The sequence below is a fragment of the Gopherus flavomarginatus genome, chromosome 1 (genome assembly GCF_025201925.1).
Source record: "Gopherus flavomarginatus isolate rGopFla2 chromosome 1, rGopFla2.mat.asm, whole genome shotgun sequence".
Lineage (NCBI taxonomy): Eukaryota > Metazoa > Chordata > Testudines > Testudinidae > Gopherus > Gopherus flavomarginatus.
The window spans coordinates 142,929,246-142,948,511 of NC_066617.1; the positions used below are offsets into that span (position 1 = coordinate 142,929,246).

Consider the following 19,266-nt stretch of genomic DNA (forward strand, 5'->3'; position numbering starts at 1 on the left):
CAGTAGTTTTTGCCAGAGGCAGATGCTGCCACTACCTGAGGGGGGCTGTAGGAGATGGAATGAGCAAATTGGAGAGTGGGCTCCTCTACCGGGCACAAGCTACAGCCCATTCTGATGCTTAACCTCAGTGGGCTGGAAGGTCTGGGACCTGTATGAACTAACTGTCAGCGGTAGTTTCTAGGCAAGCAGCCATGTCAGCCTGCAGGAGGGCTTTTAGCTTCATTCTGTGAGGTTTTAACATCCTACTGCATGTACCCATATCCATTGTCTACAAAGAGGCAGAAGATGAGCATGAATGGAGTACAGCTGAGTGGGTTTGTGCTCTGAATAGGCAGCAGCTTGGCTGGGTCTCTCATTTCTTTCATGCATGAAATTCATTACAAGGAGAGAACAGGCCTGGCTGCTCCGCAGCATGAGAGGGCTGCTAATTTCCACAGGAGCTGGGATAAGAGGGATACTTCTGTGCTAATGTGTACTGAAAGCACTGGTTGCTAGAGTCAGTGCTTTGGGCCACTCTGGGACTGGTTTCTCTGCCTTGTTTTACATTCCAGGCATGTTGCTGCTGGGCTTGGGATATAGAGCTCCATGTTCTCCATCCAGCACCTTCCAAACCCAGTCCCTCACAGGACACCAATGTTTTCCTGACTAGCAGCCAAATGACTGCTTAGCACAAGGCATGTGTAAATGGGATAAGCATCATGCTGGGAATCAGGAGCCCCTGAGATCTATCTTGGCACTAACACCCTCTGTGACCTGGGTCCAGTCACTTAATCTATCTGCCTCACTGGGGTGTTGTGAGGAATAGTTAATATTTATGAAGTGCTGAGTGTTATGATTAATTAGCTAATGTTTGTAAGTCATCCTGAAGGTGAAAAGTGCTATGTAAGGACTGCATATGTTTATTATTGTAACTGGGGATTATAGTGGAGAACGTGCCAGATTTAAGCCTTTGTAACTGAAACTGATTTACTTCAAACATACCTGGATGTTTAGAAGGGGAGCTACTCATCAAGATAGGTTGGAGGGTTCCAGTTTCAGCAGTTCTGGTCTCTGTGCACACATTGTTTTGAGTCCATCACTAATACTTTTAAGTCATGGAGGTGCTGACGGCTGTTTATTTTATTACCCCATTTTAGATGCTTGTATTTTTCCCTCACAGCCTCACTATTTTCTCCTCAATTTCTCTGACAACTCACCGGCCATTTGTTTTCAAAATGAAATCTCATATTGGAGTTAGCCCTCTGGGAGGATTAGTCCCTATAACAAGCTTGGAAAGAGTTGGTTTAGAAATCTGGAGTTTGGTGGTACCTTAAAGACTAACAGATTTATTTGGGCATAAGCTTTTGTGGGTAAAAAACCCCACTTTTTATGCATCTGAAGAAGTGGGGTTTTTACCACGAAAGCTCACGCCCAAATAAATCTGTTAGTCTTTAAGGTGCCACCAGACTCCTCGTTGTTTTTGTGGATACAGACTAACATGGCTACCACTCTGATCTTTAGAAATTGGGAAATTATGAACGCTCCCTTTCATTAACCCTTTCCTCTCCATTAGCTCCCGTGGCACAGATTCTAATGAACAGTAGATCTCTACCAGTGTTGTACTCAGGGTTAGACTGGGCAATCCTGCACTGGAGGTAGTACAGCGCTGTCCCCACCCTAAGGGGAGCTCTGGGAGGATTGCTGTTGTCTCCAGCTGGCCCACAGCCAGGGCTGGCTCTAGGCACCAGCTAAGGAAGCAGGTGCCTGGGGCAGCAAATCTGATTTTTTTTTCCTTCTTCAGCAGCAGTTCGGGAGCATCTTCTTTCTTTCTTCTTCAGTGGCAGTTTGGTGGCAGCTTTTTCATTTCTTCTTCTTTGGCAACAGCTCGGTGGCAGCTTTTTCATTTTTTCCTTTTCAGTAGCACTGCTGCGGCCGCTTTTTTTTTTTCCCCCTTTGCTTCACCGGTTGGGGCAGCAAAAAAGGTAGAGCCGGCCCTGCCTCCAGCACTAGCTCACACAGTGAAATGAAGAAAGTTAACATGCAGGCAAAATATATGGGAAATTTTCATGACAGCAAGATGTGTTGATCTATAGAAGAGTCTTCCTAAGGGAAAGGGGGAAATTTCATCACTTGGGTTATTTAAAATGAGTCCTGGACAAGGCCTTGGAGAGTAGGCTCTTGATACAGGCCTGCACCGGCTGGGGACAAGATGGATGGACAGGATGGAGCTAATTAATCTTTTCCTTCACCATGTTCTGTGATTCTGTCCCATCTTTCTCTAATCATGTTTCCTATTGATTCCAGTGTCAATCCACACAGCTCCTGGCAGCCCAGGGTTTTACAGTCCCCTCCCAAGTACTGAGAACTGCTGCTGCCTCAATGTTAGCAAGCAATGCCACGAAGGGCTGTGGGGAGGAGTGAGCAGGAGGCAAATGGTGACTGCTCCCCTGTGCTCCCTGGCTGAGTGCAGAGGGGAGAGCAGGTAAAACAGGAAAGGAGTCTGTCCCCTTCTAATTCCTGAATGCTGCAGTGGTTCCGGGGAAGGGCAGTCCATCTCTTCCCCTTGACCCTGTCCTGGTACTCACAGGAACTAAAGCTGGAGGGAAGAGAGGGAATCTGCTCCAGGGGGATAGCAAACAAGAGTAGAGTTTGTGCAGGAGAATGCAAGACAATGTGGCTGCAGGCACAGTGGGTAGGCAGAAGGGAGAGTGAAACAAGGGATGATGCTATAGTGAGATGGAAGCAGACCCATCATCCTTGCCAGAAGGGGAGAGGGGTGGCAGGTTACTGGGCTTCCTGTAAAAAGACAAATAGAGGAAGATGCTGGTGGGGTGGGATTCACAGAGTCTTGCTGGGGCCTCCATGGATTCCCAAGAGCACCCCAACTTTTGGATGCTTATCTGAACCCCAAACCTTCTGATGTTCTTTTGTCACTAGTTTTTAGGGATTTTCACATTATTGCCAGGGATTCTGTGTAGGGTTTGTGTTAGTTTAAGCCTGTATTAATCTGCCTTTTTGTTTTTTCTAGTGCCAAGGTCAAGTATTGAGAGCTGCTGTTAACACTGGCTGCCAGCACAACCTCATCTCCATGAGCTGTCTGAAACGGCTGGGGTAAGAGCCTGGGGCAGAAGAGACTGGGGAGCCCAGGACTGGAATAGTGGGGGAGCTGCAGGAGAGGACTGAGGGGCACTGGCAAAGCTGTGTGGGGAGCCCAGGGCTGGAATAGCAGGGGGGCTGCAGGGCAGGTCTGAGGGGCATTGGCAGAGGGGTAACAATTTGGCTGTAGATACTGCATATCCCAAGATGACCCGCTGATGCTTTGCACCTGCTCAGGAGAACCCAGCCCCATAGTGCCTGTGTGTTACCCCTGGAGAATCTGGCTCCTGACATCCCCATTATATGAGTGAGATCTCCTCTCTTTTGCAAGCCAATTCCAAAGAGACTGTGAAGTGCCCGTAACTAGTTGGAGCACCTATTGTTCTTTCATCCATGCTCATATCAGGCAGTAACATCCCTTGTGTCTCACAGGCTGGAGGAAGTGTCCGATGCTGGCAATGGGGATCTCTCCCTTCCTGTCCCTAGTGTCATTGGCCAGGTGGAGTGTGTGGAGGTGCAGCTTGGCCAGGAGACGGTGGTGTGCTCGGCGCTGGTCGTGGGTGAGCCCAGCAGAGCTTCCTCTCCCTTCCCAGATCTCTTCTTCCTTCCTTGCCGAGCACACCTAAATGGATCATCTAGGAGCAGGGGTGGGGTGGAAGGTCACATGGCCCATGGGGCTGGGCCAAAGCATAGTCCTGTGTACAATGCAGAGGCTTTGATCTTGCTGTGTTCCCCTCCACAAGGAGACGCTGGCAAATGGGGACACTGGCTGAAGGGCAGTGGAGATGATGCGCTGCCAGGCCGCAGCCCCATTGTGGGCCATTTCGCTTTGTCTCCTAAAAATGCCCAGATTGATTAGTTTGTCCTGTTCCATGTACAATTCCCAGGGGGCAAGGGGGACTTAAAGAGAGCATGTGTATTACTGCCTCCAACTGGATGGAATTTGTCTGGAGACCGTTCCTCCTAGGGTCCATGGATGCCTCTGTATCATTGTCCCTGGCTGCAGAAATGTATTGTAGAGGAGTCTGGGAGCTTCCGCCAGTGTCCAGAGGCAGGAACTTGTTGGGAGGGGCCGTAGAGAATGAAGCCCATTTAATAGGCATTGGAGGGGATGGCAGGGAGGTTGCATTTTTTCCAGGCATGTGAATCTCTCCATACAACAAAAATAAGAGATTGAGTCTTCTTTCTGTCCCTTCTCCCCCATTTTGTCTTCTCATCCATCCCTGATTTCTCCCGTTGCCTCTCTTCTTAGAACAGGAAGCAATGGGCTTAAACTGCAGCAAGGGAGATTTAGGTTGGACATTAGGAAAAAGTTCCTAACTGTCAGGGTAGTTAAACACTGGAATAAATTGCCTAGGGAGGTTGTGGAATCTCCATCTCTGGAGATATTTAAGAGTAGGTTAGATAAATGTCTATCAGGGATGGTCTAGACAGTAGTTGGTCCTGCCATGAGGGCAGGGGACTGGACTCGATGACCTCTCGAGGTCCCTTCCAGTCCTAGAGTCTATGAATCTATGAATCTCTGTCCTTCTCCTCAGCCTGCTGATTTACTCCCAGTCTCCTTCCTCTTCATGCTCCTCTTTGTCTCTTGCCCTCCTCACTGTACCCCTGCCACACCTATTCCTCCATCTTTTCTGGTTTCTCTCCCTCTCCTGAACCCAGCTCACTTTATTCTCATCCCCTTCTCCTCTCTGGTTCTCCTCACCGTTGGGTCTGTCTCCTCTCTGGGTGGGAGAGTCAGACTGCTCCTCTGGCCTCTCTGATGGCTGGTTGTCTATAGGAGCATGGGCAGATAGAGTAGCACTTAACCCCTACAGGCTGCAGCTGTGGAAAGGATGATGTTCAGGTGTCTGGGAAGATGGAGTGGTCACATTCTGCTGTGCCTAGCATGCTGACCCCATCCATGCCAGAGTTTTGATAACTTATAGCAAGTTCCAGCCATGGGTATAAGGCAGTCACTTAGGTGCTGCATAAGGGAGACTGTCAGAAAACACCTATGCCTGAGCCTGACCCACTTCCTCTCTGTTTCCCCAGATGATGAAATGCTGGAGTTCTGTTTCGGCCTCCAGACTCTGCTGTCTCTCAAGGTAAGGAATGGGTTTCCTCTCTTCGCATCTGAACATAATGTAGGTGTGGTGGCACGTCTCAATGAGACCCCAAGCTGGGGTTGCAGGAAGCATGCGATGCTGATGGCCAAACCTGCCAGGGTGTTGGCCACCCTGCTTCCTGATCTCTGACTGCAGCATGCTCTTAGATGGCATGAGTATTGAACCCTTTTCCTGTAATTTAAAAACCTTATTGGATCAGGCAGTGACTAGAGCCCTGTGCAGCCCCATGGGGGAGAGCTACAGTTTCTCCCACTCCTGATGTCTCTTTCCTGGGAGCAGGGGAAATGCTCTGCTAGGGGACATGGTGGGAAGAGATTTCATCTTTCAAAAATAACCCCTTCCTCAGAGCATCTTTGCTGGAGCTTGAAGAGTCCCCTCCAGTCTCCATCATGCAGGAGTATGGACCTGTCCATGCACGGAGTGCTTAGACTTGGAATTGTTCTGTGGAGTGGGACTCAGCTGGGAAATCTCTCAGAGGTTTTGCCTTCACCCAGAGTAGGGCCCAGAACCCAGGAGCAGAGAGCATCTATGCCTGCCATTCCCTTCCAGTGGGTGCTGATCACTAAATGACCCAGAAACACAGCCTGTGATTTAGATTCTAGCACAGCTTGAAGAGAAAGCCCCCTGTCTTGATTTGCTGGTGAGCTCTCTCCAGAACAAACCATTAAACACCTACATACACAGCCTTTCTTATTGAAAACATCAGAGAAATGCTCCATAGGAGAAGGAATGCTTTCTGGGCTGGGAGAGCCCCTGTCCTGCAGGCAGAACAGAGAGAACTACAGAAGGAGAGGCCTGAGGTGAGGGCAGGCAGAAAGAAACCCAAACAATAACCATGCTAAGAAGGCCTGAGAAGGTCTTGTAGATTGGCAAGGAGGAGGCAGCAAAGATAGAGGAGGCAGGTAAATGGGGGTGACCATTCCAATGTGAGGAGAAGATGGGGCTGAGAAGAGGCAGGAATGGGAGTGTAAAAAGGTGAGTGGGAAAGTGGAGGATGGAAGCAGGGAGCAATGGGGAAGGGCACAGAGTGTAGCTCAATGAGTGGGATGGTGTTGGGCTGAGAGCTGAATGACTCTGTGAACTGGAGGGAGGGGGAGACAGAACCAAGTGCACAGAGTGGGGTAGGCAGAGGTAAAACTGTCAGTATACTCCAGTGGCCATAAGGGGGGATGGGAGAGGAACCCTGTGGCGGAGTAGAGGGAATGAAGGCAGGGGGCTAAGAGCGGAGGGTGATTTGGAAGCTAGGCGGCCAGGTTGGAGTTGGATTCAAAACCAATGGAAAGTGCTGGAGCGGGGCATTATGTCCTTGGCACCCCTAAGAAGGGCCATGTATGCAATGTGCGAATAAGGAGGCTGTGCTGAACAAGGTGAGAGACAGTCACTGGAGCAGGGCCTTGCTGGGGAGAGGGAGGGAGGGAGTGAGGGTGAGGGATGGGAAAGAGCAATGTAGGTGTATTCAGAAGAGGTGCAGGTGTTTTAGGGGGATGGAAGGAAAAGGCGGCCAAGGGTAGGGAGCTTCTTTAGGAAGAGCAGCTGTGAATTTGATGGGAGGGTGCTCTCCAAAATCTGGCTTGTCAAGAGGGAGGGAAGAGGGGAGTGTTGATTATTAGATGGGCTTCCGCTTCTCTGTGGTAATAGACACCATACAGCCCACGTATCCTGCTGATGCCTTGTGACTGATATGTATTATGGGTAACCAGTTCTCGTCTGTCCCCATTAGTGCTGCATCGACTTGGAGGAAGGAGTCCTGCGACTGAAAGCCCTGAGTGAAGAGCTGCCTTTCTTACATGCCTCTGACGAGCATGGGCAGTGATGGGCCGGCTCCCCATGTCCACAGGGAGGAGACTCTATGACTTACCGCGGAAACCTGCGGCTGGGGCTGACATACTTGGACCTTGCTGAGTCCTGCGCTGAGGCTTCCATGGGGGAGTGAGGAGGTAAACGGGAGCCAGGTGCTGTCCCGCTGTTGATGCAAGCTGGCCTCTTGTATGGAGAGTTCTTCCTCCCTGCAATGGACCCTCCTGCTTGTCCCCATGTGCTGAGTGAATATTCGTTCTCATTTCTCTCTATGTCCCCATTCTCTGTCTGGTTTCTGCTTCTGCCCTTTTAGTGACTTCTTTTTACACTGCCATGTATTGATAACACAGGAAGTGGCACTGCAAGCAGTCTCCAGGGGTTCTGCCTGCAGAGAGATGGTGGCTTCTTCTAAAGTCTCTGAAGATTGTTTTAAAAGTTTCCCTTCCCTTTTGGCCGCAGATCTACCTGGACAGGAGGGGCCTCTCTTTCCCCTGCTGCATGGGAAGGGCCCTGTAGCCAATTCTCCCTGTCCTATGGAGAGCTGGATTTCATTACCCTGCACTGGCTCAGAGCAGACTGGAAGGATTTTACTGGAAGCAGCTTAAATTGCAGTCACTGCATTTTAAGAGTTTTCATTCAAAGCAGGAAGTCTTCTAGGAAGTGCTGAGCTGAAACACCCTGGGAGCGTTGAGCATACACAGGCGTCAGGCCTGGCCAGCCAGCCTTAGCTACTAGACTCTGTATTGTATGAACTCAAGTGCTAGTCTCTCCCCGTTAACCGTAGTAACTGGGCTGACACCTCTGCCAGCCATGAGCTCCCATCACCAGATTTACACACCCATCAACTCTGCTTCTTCACTCTGAGCTCCAGGGATTCAACTTAAATACCACGTGAATTCCAGGCCTACACCTGCCATGAGCTCTCCTCCTGGTCCCTGGCGATTCTACACAGAGACACCATCAACTTCAACCATTGGACTTCCACACCCCACTGACTACATCTCCTGCATGAAAGCAAAGAACCTGACTCATTCCCGGTATCGGCTCAGGTCACAGAGTTACAAACTCATCTGGGATGGACAGGACCTTTGGTGGGTCACTTAGTCATTTCTTCTTCATACAGGCAGGCTTGATTTCATTACTCTAAAAGCATCGCTGATAGATGAGTATGTAGTCTCAAGGGACAGACACTCATGCCATTCCCAAATGGATGTATTGGTTAATTTTTGTTTCTAATCATTGACTAAAATTTTCTGTTCTACAATTTGTGCCCAGTTACATCTTTTCTCCTCAGCGACTAATGAGAATAACTGATGCCAGCCCTCTTCATAACATCCTTTCATCCACTTGTAGATGGTTCCGACATCCCCTCTCTGCAATCTTTTTCCTGGACCTAACTGGGTCTCTTTGTGGGTCTCACTTGTCAAACATTTTATTATTTCTCCTGTACTCATTTGAGCTCTCCGGTTTATCTTTTTTTTGGTAAAAGTGTTGCTCTAAACTGCATGCAGGACTCCGAGGCTTAACCAGTGCTAAGAAGAGTGGAATAATTACCCTACTAATTTTACATATAATACTCCTGTCGATGTGGCTCAGAATGGCATCTGCCCCTCTTAATAGCAGTGTTGGACTGTTGACTCTTATTCAGTTCATCACCCATTATATCCTGCAGCTCTTTTTCTGTGGCATGGCTGCCTAGTTCATTGTTTTGCAATTGTGCATCTGATGATTCCTTCCTATGTGAAGCACTCAACATATCTTTCCTGAATAATACCAGTAATTTAAAGGCCTTGTCTCATATCTGTCATGATTGTCCTGTATTATGGTCCTATCCCTCTGCAGTCCCTCCTGGATCTGTATTGTTTGTGCATCTGAATCTGTAATGACAATATTGACTGGTATTGGAACCTCCTTCAGATCTGACATTGACTCTTGAATGAGTACAATTTGTTGAATGTTATTCATTTTTATATCCCATCCTGTAGCAACTCGTCTAGTCCATAACTCTCGAGTTTCACTCAAAGGATGGGTTGTGGAAATGAATCAAATAACCGGCTGAAAGCAATAGCTATTACGTCCATTGCATTTCCTTTATCCATTAAGTTTTTTCATCAAACAAACAAACAAAACCTAAGAGCCCTCTCTAGCTCAGACTGAAGTCAATGGGAAGATTTGCACTGATTTTAATGGGAGAAGGATTGGTTCCTATGGTAAACTGGCATTGATTTTCTTTGACAAATTTACTTTGCCTATTATTTATCACTTACTTTTGTGTAGGTGCCCAGTAGTTGGCTGCTCTATTAGCTGTTGGAGCAATATGCCAAGTACTGCAGTTAAATTTACCCATCTGTAAGTCCTGGGAATCCCCCTCCTTTGCTCTCCTTCAAAGCATCCTTTGCTCCTTCTCTACCCTTCCACTGGCTTCACATTTCTTCAGTTCTCAAATACAGTCATCAAAGGTTCTGATACTTCTGCTAATTCCAATTGCTCAGTGGGGTGAATTTCACCAGGCCCTATGGCTGTGCATACATTGAGGTTATTTGGCTATTCTGTAATCTCGTCCTCTCCATAATGAACCATTTCAGCTGCTGCCTTTGTTTTTGTTCTCCCCTCACATCGGTAAGTAGCAGACCTGCCCTTTTCTGTCAGCCTCTTGTTTCCCACAGAAATATTATAATGATGGTTTCTTGTTTCCTTTGCTAGTATTCCCTGATTTTGTGCCTTTGCCTTTCTGCTCTCTCCTCTCCTTCTCCCTTCAGAATCACACATGTTCACATGCTTGCATGCAATCTCCGTGTCAATTGTGTTGAGGGTGGTTTCTGCTTGATTCCTACATCAGTGCACGGGGTACTCTAATCCCCAATTAGTAATCAGCTCCATGGCAGCAGACATGCTCTTCCACTCTCCTCCCTACTGTATCAATCGAATGTCTGGTACTTCCTCCAGGTTACTCGGTACTCTGCCCTCTGGCATTTACCTTCTCCCTGAACATTGTGGACCCTTTTGTAGATAACTACTACAGCATTTTCCCCCAGCACTGTCTGGACTGCCAAACCCTGACCCAGCCCCAACTCATAAAGGGCAGCAATACAAGCAGTGAGAGCTGCAGGCCTGAATGCAATGGGTTGGGATCCCTTCTGCCACTTCCTTTGCTCCCCCACTTCATTGGGAACTGAATCATGGTGTGTACCAAGCTCTCAATGCCTCCTTTCCTTTGCATCAGAAATGGAACCTCTGCCTTTCTCCCCTGCCGAGCTCCACCCTTCCATGACGGCATCAAATGAGGCAATGTTGCCAACTTTCTCTATTTCATCATACGGTTTGCACGGTTGGTGTTCTTCTTAAAGCCCCAGCTCCTGGAGTCATTTGATGACATGAGAACCTCAGCTTGAATTTTAAAAAAAAAAAGTCAGTTTCATGGTGCAGTAACTCAAAAACGAAAGTCTCAAAAACCAGGTGACAAAGAAGTCCAAATAGAGTAATTGTAAAATCTCATGATTTTCAAGCCAATCCCATGATTTTCAGGGGTCTGACACATGATGTTTGACCACTTAGGGCTGGCAATGCTGATGATGGCTTAATACCAGTTTAACTCTGGAAAAGGCTCAAGTACATTTACAAATGTTTTTCTCCTAGAGCCATTGCCAGTGCTTAGTCATCCCTGTTTTCCTGAAAGGTACCAAAGACTAAAAGCCTCTTTCACTGGACAGGAAAACAGATCAAGAAATTATATTTGAAGCAGGATTTTATTGTGAACTGTAAATACATTATGGGGGTAACTACCAGGGAGAGTGAAGATCTATTTAAGCTAAAGGACAATGCTAGCACAAGAACAAATGGATATAAACTGGCCATGAACAAATTCAGGCTGGAAATGAGAAGAAGGTTTCTACCCATCAGAGGGGTGAGGTTCTGGAAGAGCCTCCCAATTGGAGTAGTGGGGGGAAACAAATGCATTAGTTTCAAGAGAGCTGGGTGAATTTATGAGTGTGATTGTATGGCGGGGTGGAGGCACAGCTAAGCAGTCCTGAGGCTCATTTCTGATTTATGTCCTGTGTTCCTAAAGCTCAGGCTTCAGGGCTTCAGCCAACCACTTAAAGGGGTCAGGAAGGGATTCCCCCCCATGTATTCTGGGAGGTTTTTTCTCTCTTTCCTCTGAAACATCAGGGATGGCCACAGCTGGAGATGGGACACTGGGCAGGGTGGGCCAGGGGCTCTGAGGTGGCACTGAGTATTCTCTCTCTCTCAGGGGCTTGGCTGGCTGGGTCTTGTTCACATGTTCAGGATCTAACCAATCCCCCCCAGGTCAGATTGGCAGGTAGCTTGGAGGGAACAGGGCGATTTGCCTTCCTCTGCAGGGTGTGGGTGCAGGGCGCTTGCCAGGATTATCTGGGTATATCTCTTACTCATTTCCCTGCCATTGCAGGGGGCTTGGGCACTGGTGCACTTGGTCCCTTCTCTTCTCTGCCTGTGGCACATTATAGTCTAGTCTCCTGTGGGCTGTAATATTTTGGTCTAATTTCAGTTGATGGGTTTAATGTGCGGGTGCTAGGTGGTGCTGGTGGCCTGTGAGCAGGTCAGACTAGACTTGAGGGGTAATCAATTATTCTTTGTCTAGGTTTAAATTTCTTGGTTAAGGCATAGTCAAGGTCCAGACTCCAGAGAAAATAATAAAAAGATTTTGGGGTCTGTTCAAAAGCACCTTGCAGTCTGGACTTGGCCCACGGTCCACCTATTGACTAGATGATCTAGTGGTCCCTTCTGGCTTTAAACTCTATGATTACCTGGCCAGAGCATTGGCCATCTAGTGTGGTCTCCTGCCTCCAACACTGGGCCATAAATAATGCTTCAGCATAAGGCACGATGTCCCCCAATGCACACAACTGTGCACTATTATACCACTGGGGGAGCTTCTTTTCTGACCTTCATTAGTGATCATGCCCTGAAGTAGCCAAGTCAGTGTCACTGCAGATGCGGTTCTTACACACAGAAATGTATCATTCTGAATGGGAGCCAAAATCTGTTCCTAGCAGGTGCTTTCATGCACCCAGACTAAATGCTGCTCATCACGGTCATAGGTTGTGCCCCGCAGGGCTCTGAAAGTGCTGGGAAATCAAGCCAGCCACAGATCCCAGCCATCACTCAGAAGGCTACAGCATGTCTAAATGCCAGACGTTTGGTTATGCACGTGTACCACAGGGAGTGATGTTTAACCCCCTGTTGCTCAAGGAGCTAGGGAACTCTCAGCAGTATGCACAAACTTGCAGCCTCGATGGTGTTCACCTGGGAAGCATCTAGAAGTATTAAAGGGCAATTGGACCTCCTCAGCAGCAGGTCCTCAGGTGCTTGTACTTTTGTGACCTCTCTACCAAGCTCATCAGTGGGAGAGGGGGTTACAGGTCAGAGCATCATGCTGAGTGGCTCGCACTTGTCCTTGTTCAGATTTCATTTGGGTACATGTTGCCCAGTCTGGTTGGAAGCAGGTCCCCATCAAAGGGTCATATCTCCGCATGAGCCCCTCTCTGCCTTACTAAGTTTCCTGTCCCACAGCAGCTACACTTGGCTCTCTTCCTTGGCAACAGTTTGACCTGTGTGGCAGTGTCTTGTTTTGTATGAACATGCTGCATCCATGGTATCAATGCAGTCATTTGTGCTCCCTTGTCTCCTGTGTTGTTAATAAAGATTTCTGCTTCAAGTGGGCAGCCAGAACCAAGTCATTCTCTGTTGTTATTGACCCGGTTCTGCAAACAGTTGCTCTGCAGTCAGGCTGCTGGGAGTGCTTTACAAGAGCCCACTGATCGCCCTGCCACAGCCTGGGCTCAGTCGTTGGAAGCTCTGCCAGCCTGACCCTGGACCTGGCAGATGGAGTTTTCCTGGTAGCAGGCTGTGGGAACCCTTTGGTGCCCGGGGTCCATTGGGAGCACCAGATGTAATCAGAGCTGGGACATGTTTCTGCTAGCAACTCCTGCCAACTAAAGTGGGACACGCAGGGACCAGAACTTGATAAGAAGCACCAAGTTGCAGCCATGCAGAAACAGGGCTATATCTGTGTAGAACAGTCTTTTCTTGACTGCTCTGTTGGTGTGTGAGAGAAAGCACCCAAACAAAAGAAGTGTTACAGCCATGTGCACAAGAGCAGGGCAGTCCCTAGACACTGTGATGCATTCCAACCCCCTACCCCAGACTCAGTCCAGAGCCCCCTCCCACATGCCAAACCCCTCAGCCCCAGCCCAGTGAAAGTGAGTGTGGATGGGGGACAGTGAGTAATGGAGGGAGGGGGGATTGGAGTGAGCAGGGCAGGGGTTCGTAGGGGCAGGGTAAGTTCAGGGCAAAGGTGTTTGGATTTGTGTAATTAGAAAGTTGTCAACCCTAGATCAGATCAACATCTGTAGCAGGAGCTTTCTCCACCACTTTTATGGAGATGGAATTGTACTACTGTTCAATGCCCAGCCTCAGAAGCCAGGCTGGGAGTGCTGAGTTTTGGCTGTGTTTGAAACAAAGATCACTGAGTCTTCTGCAAGGCCCGACTGTGCTGGGCCTGGAGACCATAACTGGCTTGGAACCTGGAGGTAGCATGAGGGTGCTAAACTATGGCATGTTTTATAACCTTGTTGGGACTTGTGTCCATTAGAAACTGAGAGAAAGTTAAACACACAGCCCTGAGGAGTGGTTACCACTATGGCATCATCAGCTGGCACAGTGTGAAGCATGGCCGGGCCCTGTTTACAGCACCTGCAAAGTCTGGCTCAGTACTGTGTTCTAGGGCATGCTCTAGTGAAGACAAGCCCTTGGTTAACAATCCCCATAGCTTCACCCCCTTACCAGATGCTTCCCATAGAATCATCTCTTGGGAAGAATCAACTGATCTAAGTCCTACAGCCCTGATTTCAGTTTGTGCAGGAGAGTGCCTCAAAACCCCAAACCTTCCCTTTCCACAGACCGCAATGTTTTAAAAAAAAAAATCAATGGGACTTGAGTTCTTAAGTCACTTAGGCCCAGACCTTTACAAGGTATTCAGGGACATAACCCCCACTGATTTCTGGGCCTTAAGCACTTTTGAAAATTATGCCCATAATGCCGTCCCCTGTACTGGTTACATGGGGGAGAGAAAACCACCTTTCTCTGCAGCCATGTAGGAGAGTGTGGTAGAGAAGGCACAGGATTTGAGAATTAGGAAAACTTACTTCTGTTCCCAGCTCTGTCACCGACTCCTTGGTGTGGCCTGGGGCAGGGGACTTTACCTCTCTGTGCCTCAATTTCTATATCGGAGAAATGGGGAGAACCTTCCTTTCTAAAACACTTTTGAGATCTATGCACAGAAAATACTCACAGGAGCCAAGGTTTATTGTCTAATAATCAGATGCTCCACACCGCGCCCCCACCCAAATCTCTGTTCCAACCTTAGGCCTCTACCCCTGGCAGGCAGGCACTTCCACTCTCCTGAAATGAGTGGGGAATTCAGTTTCCCTACTGAGCTGCTCAAGGGTGTTTTTCAAAACACGGCGCAGCAGGAGCCCAACAGCTTGTAGGATCCTTACATGTTATCATTTGCTAAGGGGCGATCATTGAATTCATTATATTTAGAGTCAGATCCAAATCTCTCTGTGGTGGAGCGTGGGAGGAAAGCTCAATCCATTATGCATGTTAAATAAAACATCACATGGATGAGAGATAACAGATGCAGAGCAGCAGGTTTGCCTGCTGGTCTCATCTTAATGAGTTGAGAGTGGCGCTGGACTGAAGGGGGCAAAGTAGTCAGAGATGTTCAAGGGCTGGAGAGAGCAGAGCAGACCTGCAGAAGGTGCAGTGCCACCTTTCTCCCCTGTGCAGTGCTGGACCTGGAGTGGCATGCCCCCAAGCTTTGCAGTGGCAAAAAGTCGAGTGCCTGCTCCTCCTAACTATTACAAATGTGCAGGGCTGGAAAGCAAAATGGTGCTCTTTCTAGCTGTTCCGGGTGTCCAGTGGTGGAAGGCAGAGTAGCACTACTGCAGCTGCTACAGATGTGCAAGGTTGGGAGGCACAGTGGCACTGCCGGTTGCAAGGCTAGTCATCATCACAGAACAATGTTTAGAATGGATTCAATTTATTGTCCAGTCCTTGACTGCTCTGTAGAAATAGTCTGTATAAATAGTCATCCCAGGGATGAGCTTGGCCCACAGTCTTTATGTGAATGACCAGAATGAGGGTTCAGCTTTCTCCTGATTGCATTCCTACTAAGAGCAGTTTGGGTTCCTTTTGCCAGCGCTGTTACTGGAGCTGCCTAATTTTCTTCAGGCATCAGCCACACACCTCCCTGTTCTTAGTACCATGGGAAACAAGTCAGCTCTGTGTGTGAGATCACACTCAGGAGAAACATGCTGCTCCTGTGAGGAGGCCTAGGATCAAGGGGAGTGTCAGAACTGAAGCGAGGGTAATGCTGTCTAGTGATTCATGCATGTGGACATATGCTAAAAAACCCAGAACAACCAAAAAGCCCCCTCTACCACAAGCTAATCCCCCATTCCTAAACTGCTAGGAACTCAGGGGATCGGCTCCACAGGTACTGCGCAAATAACATGCCAAGACTAGACTGAAGTTTGCTGCTCTCTGTTTCCCCTTCACAAGCACAACTCTTTGACCAGCAGAGAACATGGCTGCTGAGAGTTTAATACTAACGGTGGCACCCCAGAGAACAGAAGGAACTGGACCCTCATTGCTTCAACTAAAGGGGCAATGAACTCGCCACCCCTCAGTGATAATACCAGCACCCGAGTGCTCACCTTACCTCACCCCTGACCTGAAGGCTAATTCTAACACAGTGCCTTGTCTGCGGCTGCTAGCTTGCATGAAGCCTAGACTGACAAGGAGGGAAGGATCTTATTGATCCCAGATGCACGCTGAGCTTGGTGCAACATGAATGCCTGACTGTAGCCAACATCTAAAGAAAGGTCACTACTGTGAGCAGAGGTGCTATTACGTACACGAGTCTTGGGCAACGGTGGGGTGACTGGAGGAGTCTGCTCCAGCAGGGCCCCGATGCTGGCAAGGACTGTTCTGTGGCTGCTTTTCTGGGAAGTACAGGGTCTTGTGAATCAGATCTTTGACAGCCGAGACATCATCTCCATCTATGAGCGAGGCAGAGAAGGAGCAGTATTACCACCAGTGAGAAGCGTTTTAGCCTCAGTAAGGTACCTAGGAGCCCCTGCTATCACCACCATGTATAGATCCTCCCATTATCCCATCCCCCTTCTCACAGCATATCTGCAGACTGCGCAATGCTCACCCACGCCCAGCTGCTGCAGAAGGTCCCTGTATTCTGGATTGGTCTCCAGTATCTTCAGTAGGTTGGTGGATTCCATTCTCTCCAGCTGCACATCCCAGTAGATGTAGATCTTCTGGTTGAAACTGACGTAAACCAGGCAGGGGCTGTTGTGGCCTCCTTTGCATGCATAGAGGCCTGGGAAAAGCCAAGGAGGGAGCCACCAGCAGTTAGTGAAGAGCAGAGGAAATGAAGAGATAACTTGGGAAAACAAGTAAGGGGGAGGCTGTGGGAGATCAGAAGGCACAGGGTGGGGTAAGGCAAACAAAATGGAGTAGCCTAACTCTCCCCTCTGTGCCCAACTGTGCTGCTGACCTAAGATGGGGTAGAAAGTCTCTGGCTACCAGCTAGTACACTGGTGAACTGAGCTGCACTTTACTGAGAGACATGGACTTTGGTGTGCAGAATTTGCCTGATGGACCCTTAATCACATGGTGGCAGGAGGAGGCTGTCTATGCAGTGTGTGCCTGAGGCAATCCAGCTGTGGGCAAATGTGCCTTTGGGGGGGGGGGGGGGGGAATAGAGAAAACCAGTGAAAAAAACCTGACGGGACAGGGTCTCACCAGCTGACTGCAGGGGACACAGCACCCACAGGGGGTCATCAGGAGGTAAAAGTGGCACAAGGCAGCAGGAAACCTGTGCTTCACCAGGGCTGGGTCTCCTAGCATCCCTCCCTCTCACCAGGCCTCTTCCCTGCAGCAATATGAAGAGATCAGCTGGGCTTCCCACACAGTCATCCACCCAGCAGGGCAGGATACAGAATTAAGGGGCTTCCGCCTCTCTCGGTGCAGCAGTGACATATTTCATGGAGCAGTCAGCAGCTCAGTTCACAGCCAGGGCTGCATGTCTCAGATGAAGGCGCCAGGCAGGCCACTCACCAGCACAGAATGCGCTGACGTTCTCATCCACTTGAAATCTGGCCACAGTTCGATTGTGGTCGATGATGTATGTCTGGCCATCCCAGGCGCAGGCAATCACCTCTTCATGCCCATTGCCCTGCCAGAGTCGGACAGGTGGGGGAGTGGGAAGAGCTTTGATTAGTACAGGCATCAGGCATCCAGACAGATACACAGGAATCCCAGCAGCCCACAGCATCCATTCCTACCCTCTGATATAACCTGTGTTCAATGCAGCATCCCAGCACACAGCTGGAATATAGTCTCCTGATAAGAGATATGGATAATCTGTTCTCAGTGAAAAGGCATCTGGGCTCTCTCTGTGCCAGTGGCCTCTCTAGGTTCAGTCTACCCTACAATACAAACTATAGATTGGGCCAGTCACTTCCTCCCCAGTCCCATGTGCTCTCAACCCCTAATTCTTCTCACCTCAATCCTTGACAAGCATCCCAACTCCCTCCTAGTGACTGCTTCCTCCTCCTTCCCCCACAAGAGCCCCAAACATTTCCTGGCTGCCTTATTCACCTACAAGCGCATCTCAGTCGGACCCTCCCTCTTGGGAGGACGAGAGAGTCAGGCTTTTGAGGGTTTCCGGAGAACAGGGACATGGATCTTAGGAATTACCATCCTGGATGAGACCCATCTTGCCCAGCGTCCTGACTCTTACCATAGCCAGAGCCAGGTGCTGCACATGAAGGTGCAAAAACACTGGAGGTAACCTTCCTCATATAGATCTCATTCTGGTGTCTAACACTTTAAGCCCTGAGGCACAAGGTTTAATATTCCTTCCAAATGTGTGGCAATGTTAATTATAACTCTGGATGCTCTTGAGAGCCACATAAATGTCCAATTGCTTTTGGAATACGGTTAAATTCTTGGCTTGAACAACTTCATGTGCCCGTAAGTTCCACAGTCTAATTACTCATGGTGTGAAAATAGTGTTTCCTTTTCTCTGTTTGGAATTTCCCACATTTTAATGTAATTGACTGTCCCCGTGTGTGTGTGTTATGAGATGGACACAACAGATCTACCTTCTCTAGGCTATTCATTATTTTATATACTTTCAGCATCTCCTCTCATCTGTCAAGGTAACAATCCCAATCTTTTAAATCTGTCTTTATAGGAGAGTTTTCCCAGGCCTTTGATTGATCTCATCACCTTTCTCTGAACCCTCTCTACTTCTGCACCCTCCTTCTGGAGATGGGATGAAAAGTATTGCACACAATATCCACAGCAGACTGCACCACTTGATACACTGGCATAATAATATTATTCTCCATCCCGTTCCTTATTCTGCCTAACAACAGGGAGCAAAATCATTCAACTCAGAGAACAAGCCAGGCAGCAAGGAAGGAAGAGGAAAGACTATACAGTGTAATACTGGGCCCTCTGGGTCAGAGCCCAGCTCCTTAGCTGAGTGACTACAGTGCATGTGGGGTTTGTGGTAGAGACTATTTTCTTGGGTTTTCTATGCGAACATGAGACAATCCCAGGATGCGCTGCTCTCTCTTCTGTGGGGGAGGTGGCAAAGAGGCATTTCAGTGTCTCCACCCCTAGTCACCCTCTCACAGTGCTGGTCTTTGCTCTGTTCACATTTACACTCACAGTAACATCCAGTTTTTCCAGAGCAAAGAGCTGGTGATCAACCTGCACGGACCATAGCAGCTTATCCGCCCCCTCCATGAGCTTCAATGTTCCTGAAGGGAAGAAGGAGACGCTTAGACAACATCTTACCACAAAGTAGTCAGCACCCTGGATCTGTGAGGGATGGGAAGGAGGGCATAAGCCCCTCCCCCACAGCTGTGCTGCTAGGGGTGTTTTTCAGTATTTGATTCAAACATGCTCTGACCCTGGTGAGGAGGAGGAGGTTTGAACATGCCAAGGCCACCTCAGGAACTCCAGGCTTACTCTGTTTATAGCCATGCAGATTCAGAGCAAAGCAAAGTGAGGTGCCAACATCCCCTATTCCTGTGACATGCAGCAGAGCCTGACCCTGTGAGAATATCACTGGGGACTGTGGTGTCCCCCAGCAATGCGCTGGGCCCCATCCAGAGGCTTCCATCTGCGAACTCCCAGGGAGAGGCAGCCCTGT

The 19,266-nt window shown here is 48.9% G+C and overlaps 2 protein-coding genes across 7 annotated transcripts in view; one reads left to right on the forward strand and one right to left on the reverse strand.

The window, feature by feature from the left end:
- The window catches only part of NRIP2 (nuclear receptor interacting protein 2), a 28,474-nt gene extending 19,346 nt beyond the window's left edge, over nt 1-9,128 (forward strand). For both annotated transcript variants that reach the window (XM_050966560.1, XM_050966550.1), the window contains 4 exons: nt 3,008-3,090; nt 3,508-3,635; nt 5,110-5,162; nt 6,904-9,128. In XM_050966560.1, coding sequence (XP_050822517.1) covers nt 3,008-3,090; nt 3,508-3,635; nt 5,110-5,162; nt 6,904-6,996 — 357 coding nt within the window. In that variant the 3' untranslated portion in view covers nt 6,997-9,128. The remainder of the gene's footprint in view (nt 1-3,007; nt 3,091-3,507; nt 3,636-5,109; nt 5,163-6,903) is intronic.
- Nucleotides 1-19,266, reverse strand: part of ITFG2 (integrin alpha FG-GAP repeat containing 2) — a 63,388-nt gene that overhangs the window by 29,775 nt on the left and 14,347 nt on the right. For 4 of the 5 annotated variants that reach the window (XM_050965474.1, XM_050965494.1, XM_050965455.1 and 1 more), the window contains 4 exons: nt 18,780-18,871; nt 17,157-17,274; nt 16,243-16,416; nt 15,941-16,084 (listed from right to left, as the gene is read on the reverse strand). In XM_050965474.1, coding sequence (XP_050821431.1) covers nt 15,941-16,084; nt 16,243-16,416; nt 17,157-17,274; nt 18,780-18,871 — 528 coding nt within the window. Of the gene's footprint in view, nt 1-9,262; nt 10,368-15,940; nt 16,085-16,242; nt 16,417-17,156; nt 17,275-18,779; nt 18,872-19,266 lie in introns of those variants that run through there. The other variant, XM_050965485.1, reaches the window with a different exon arrangement.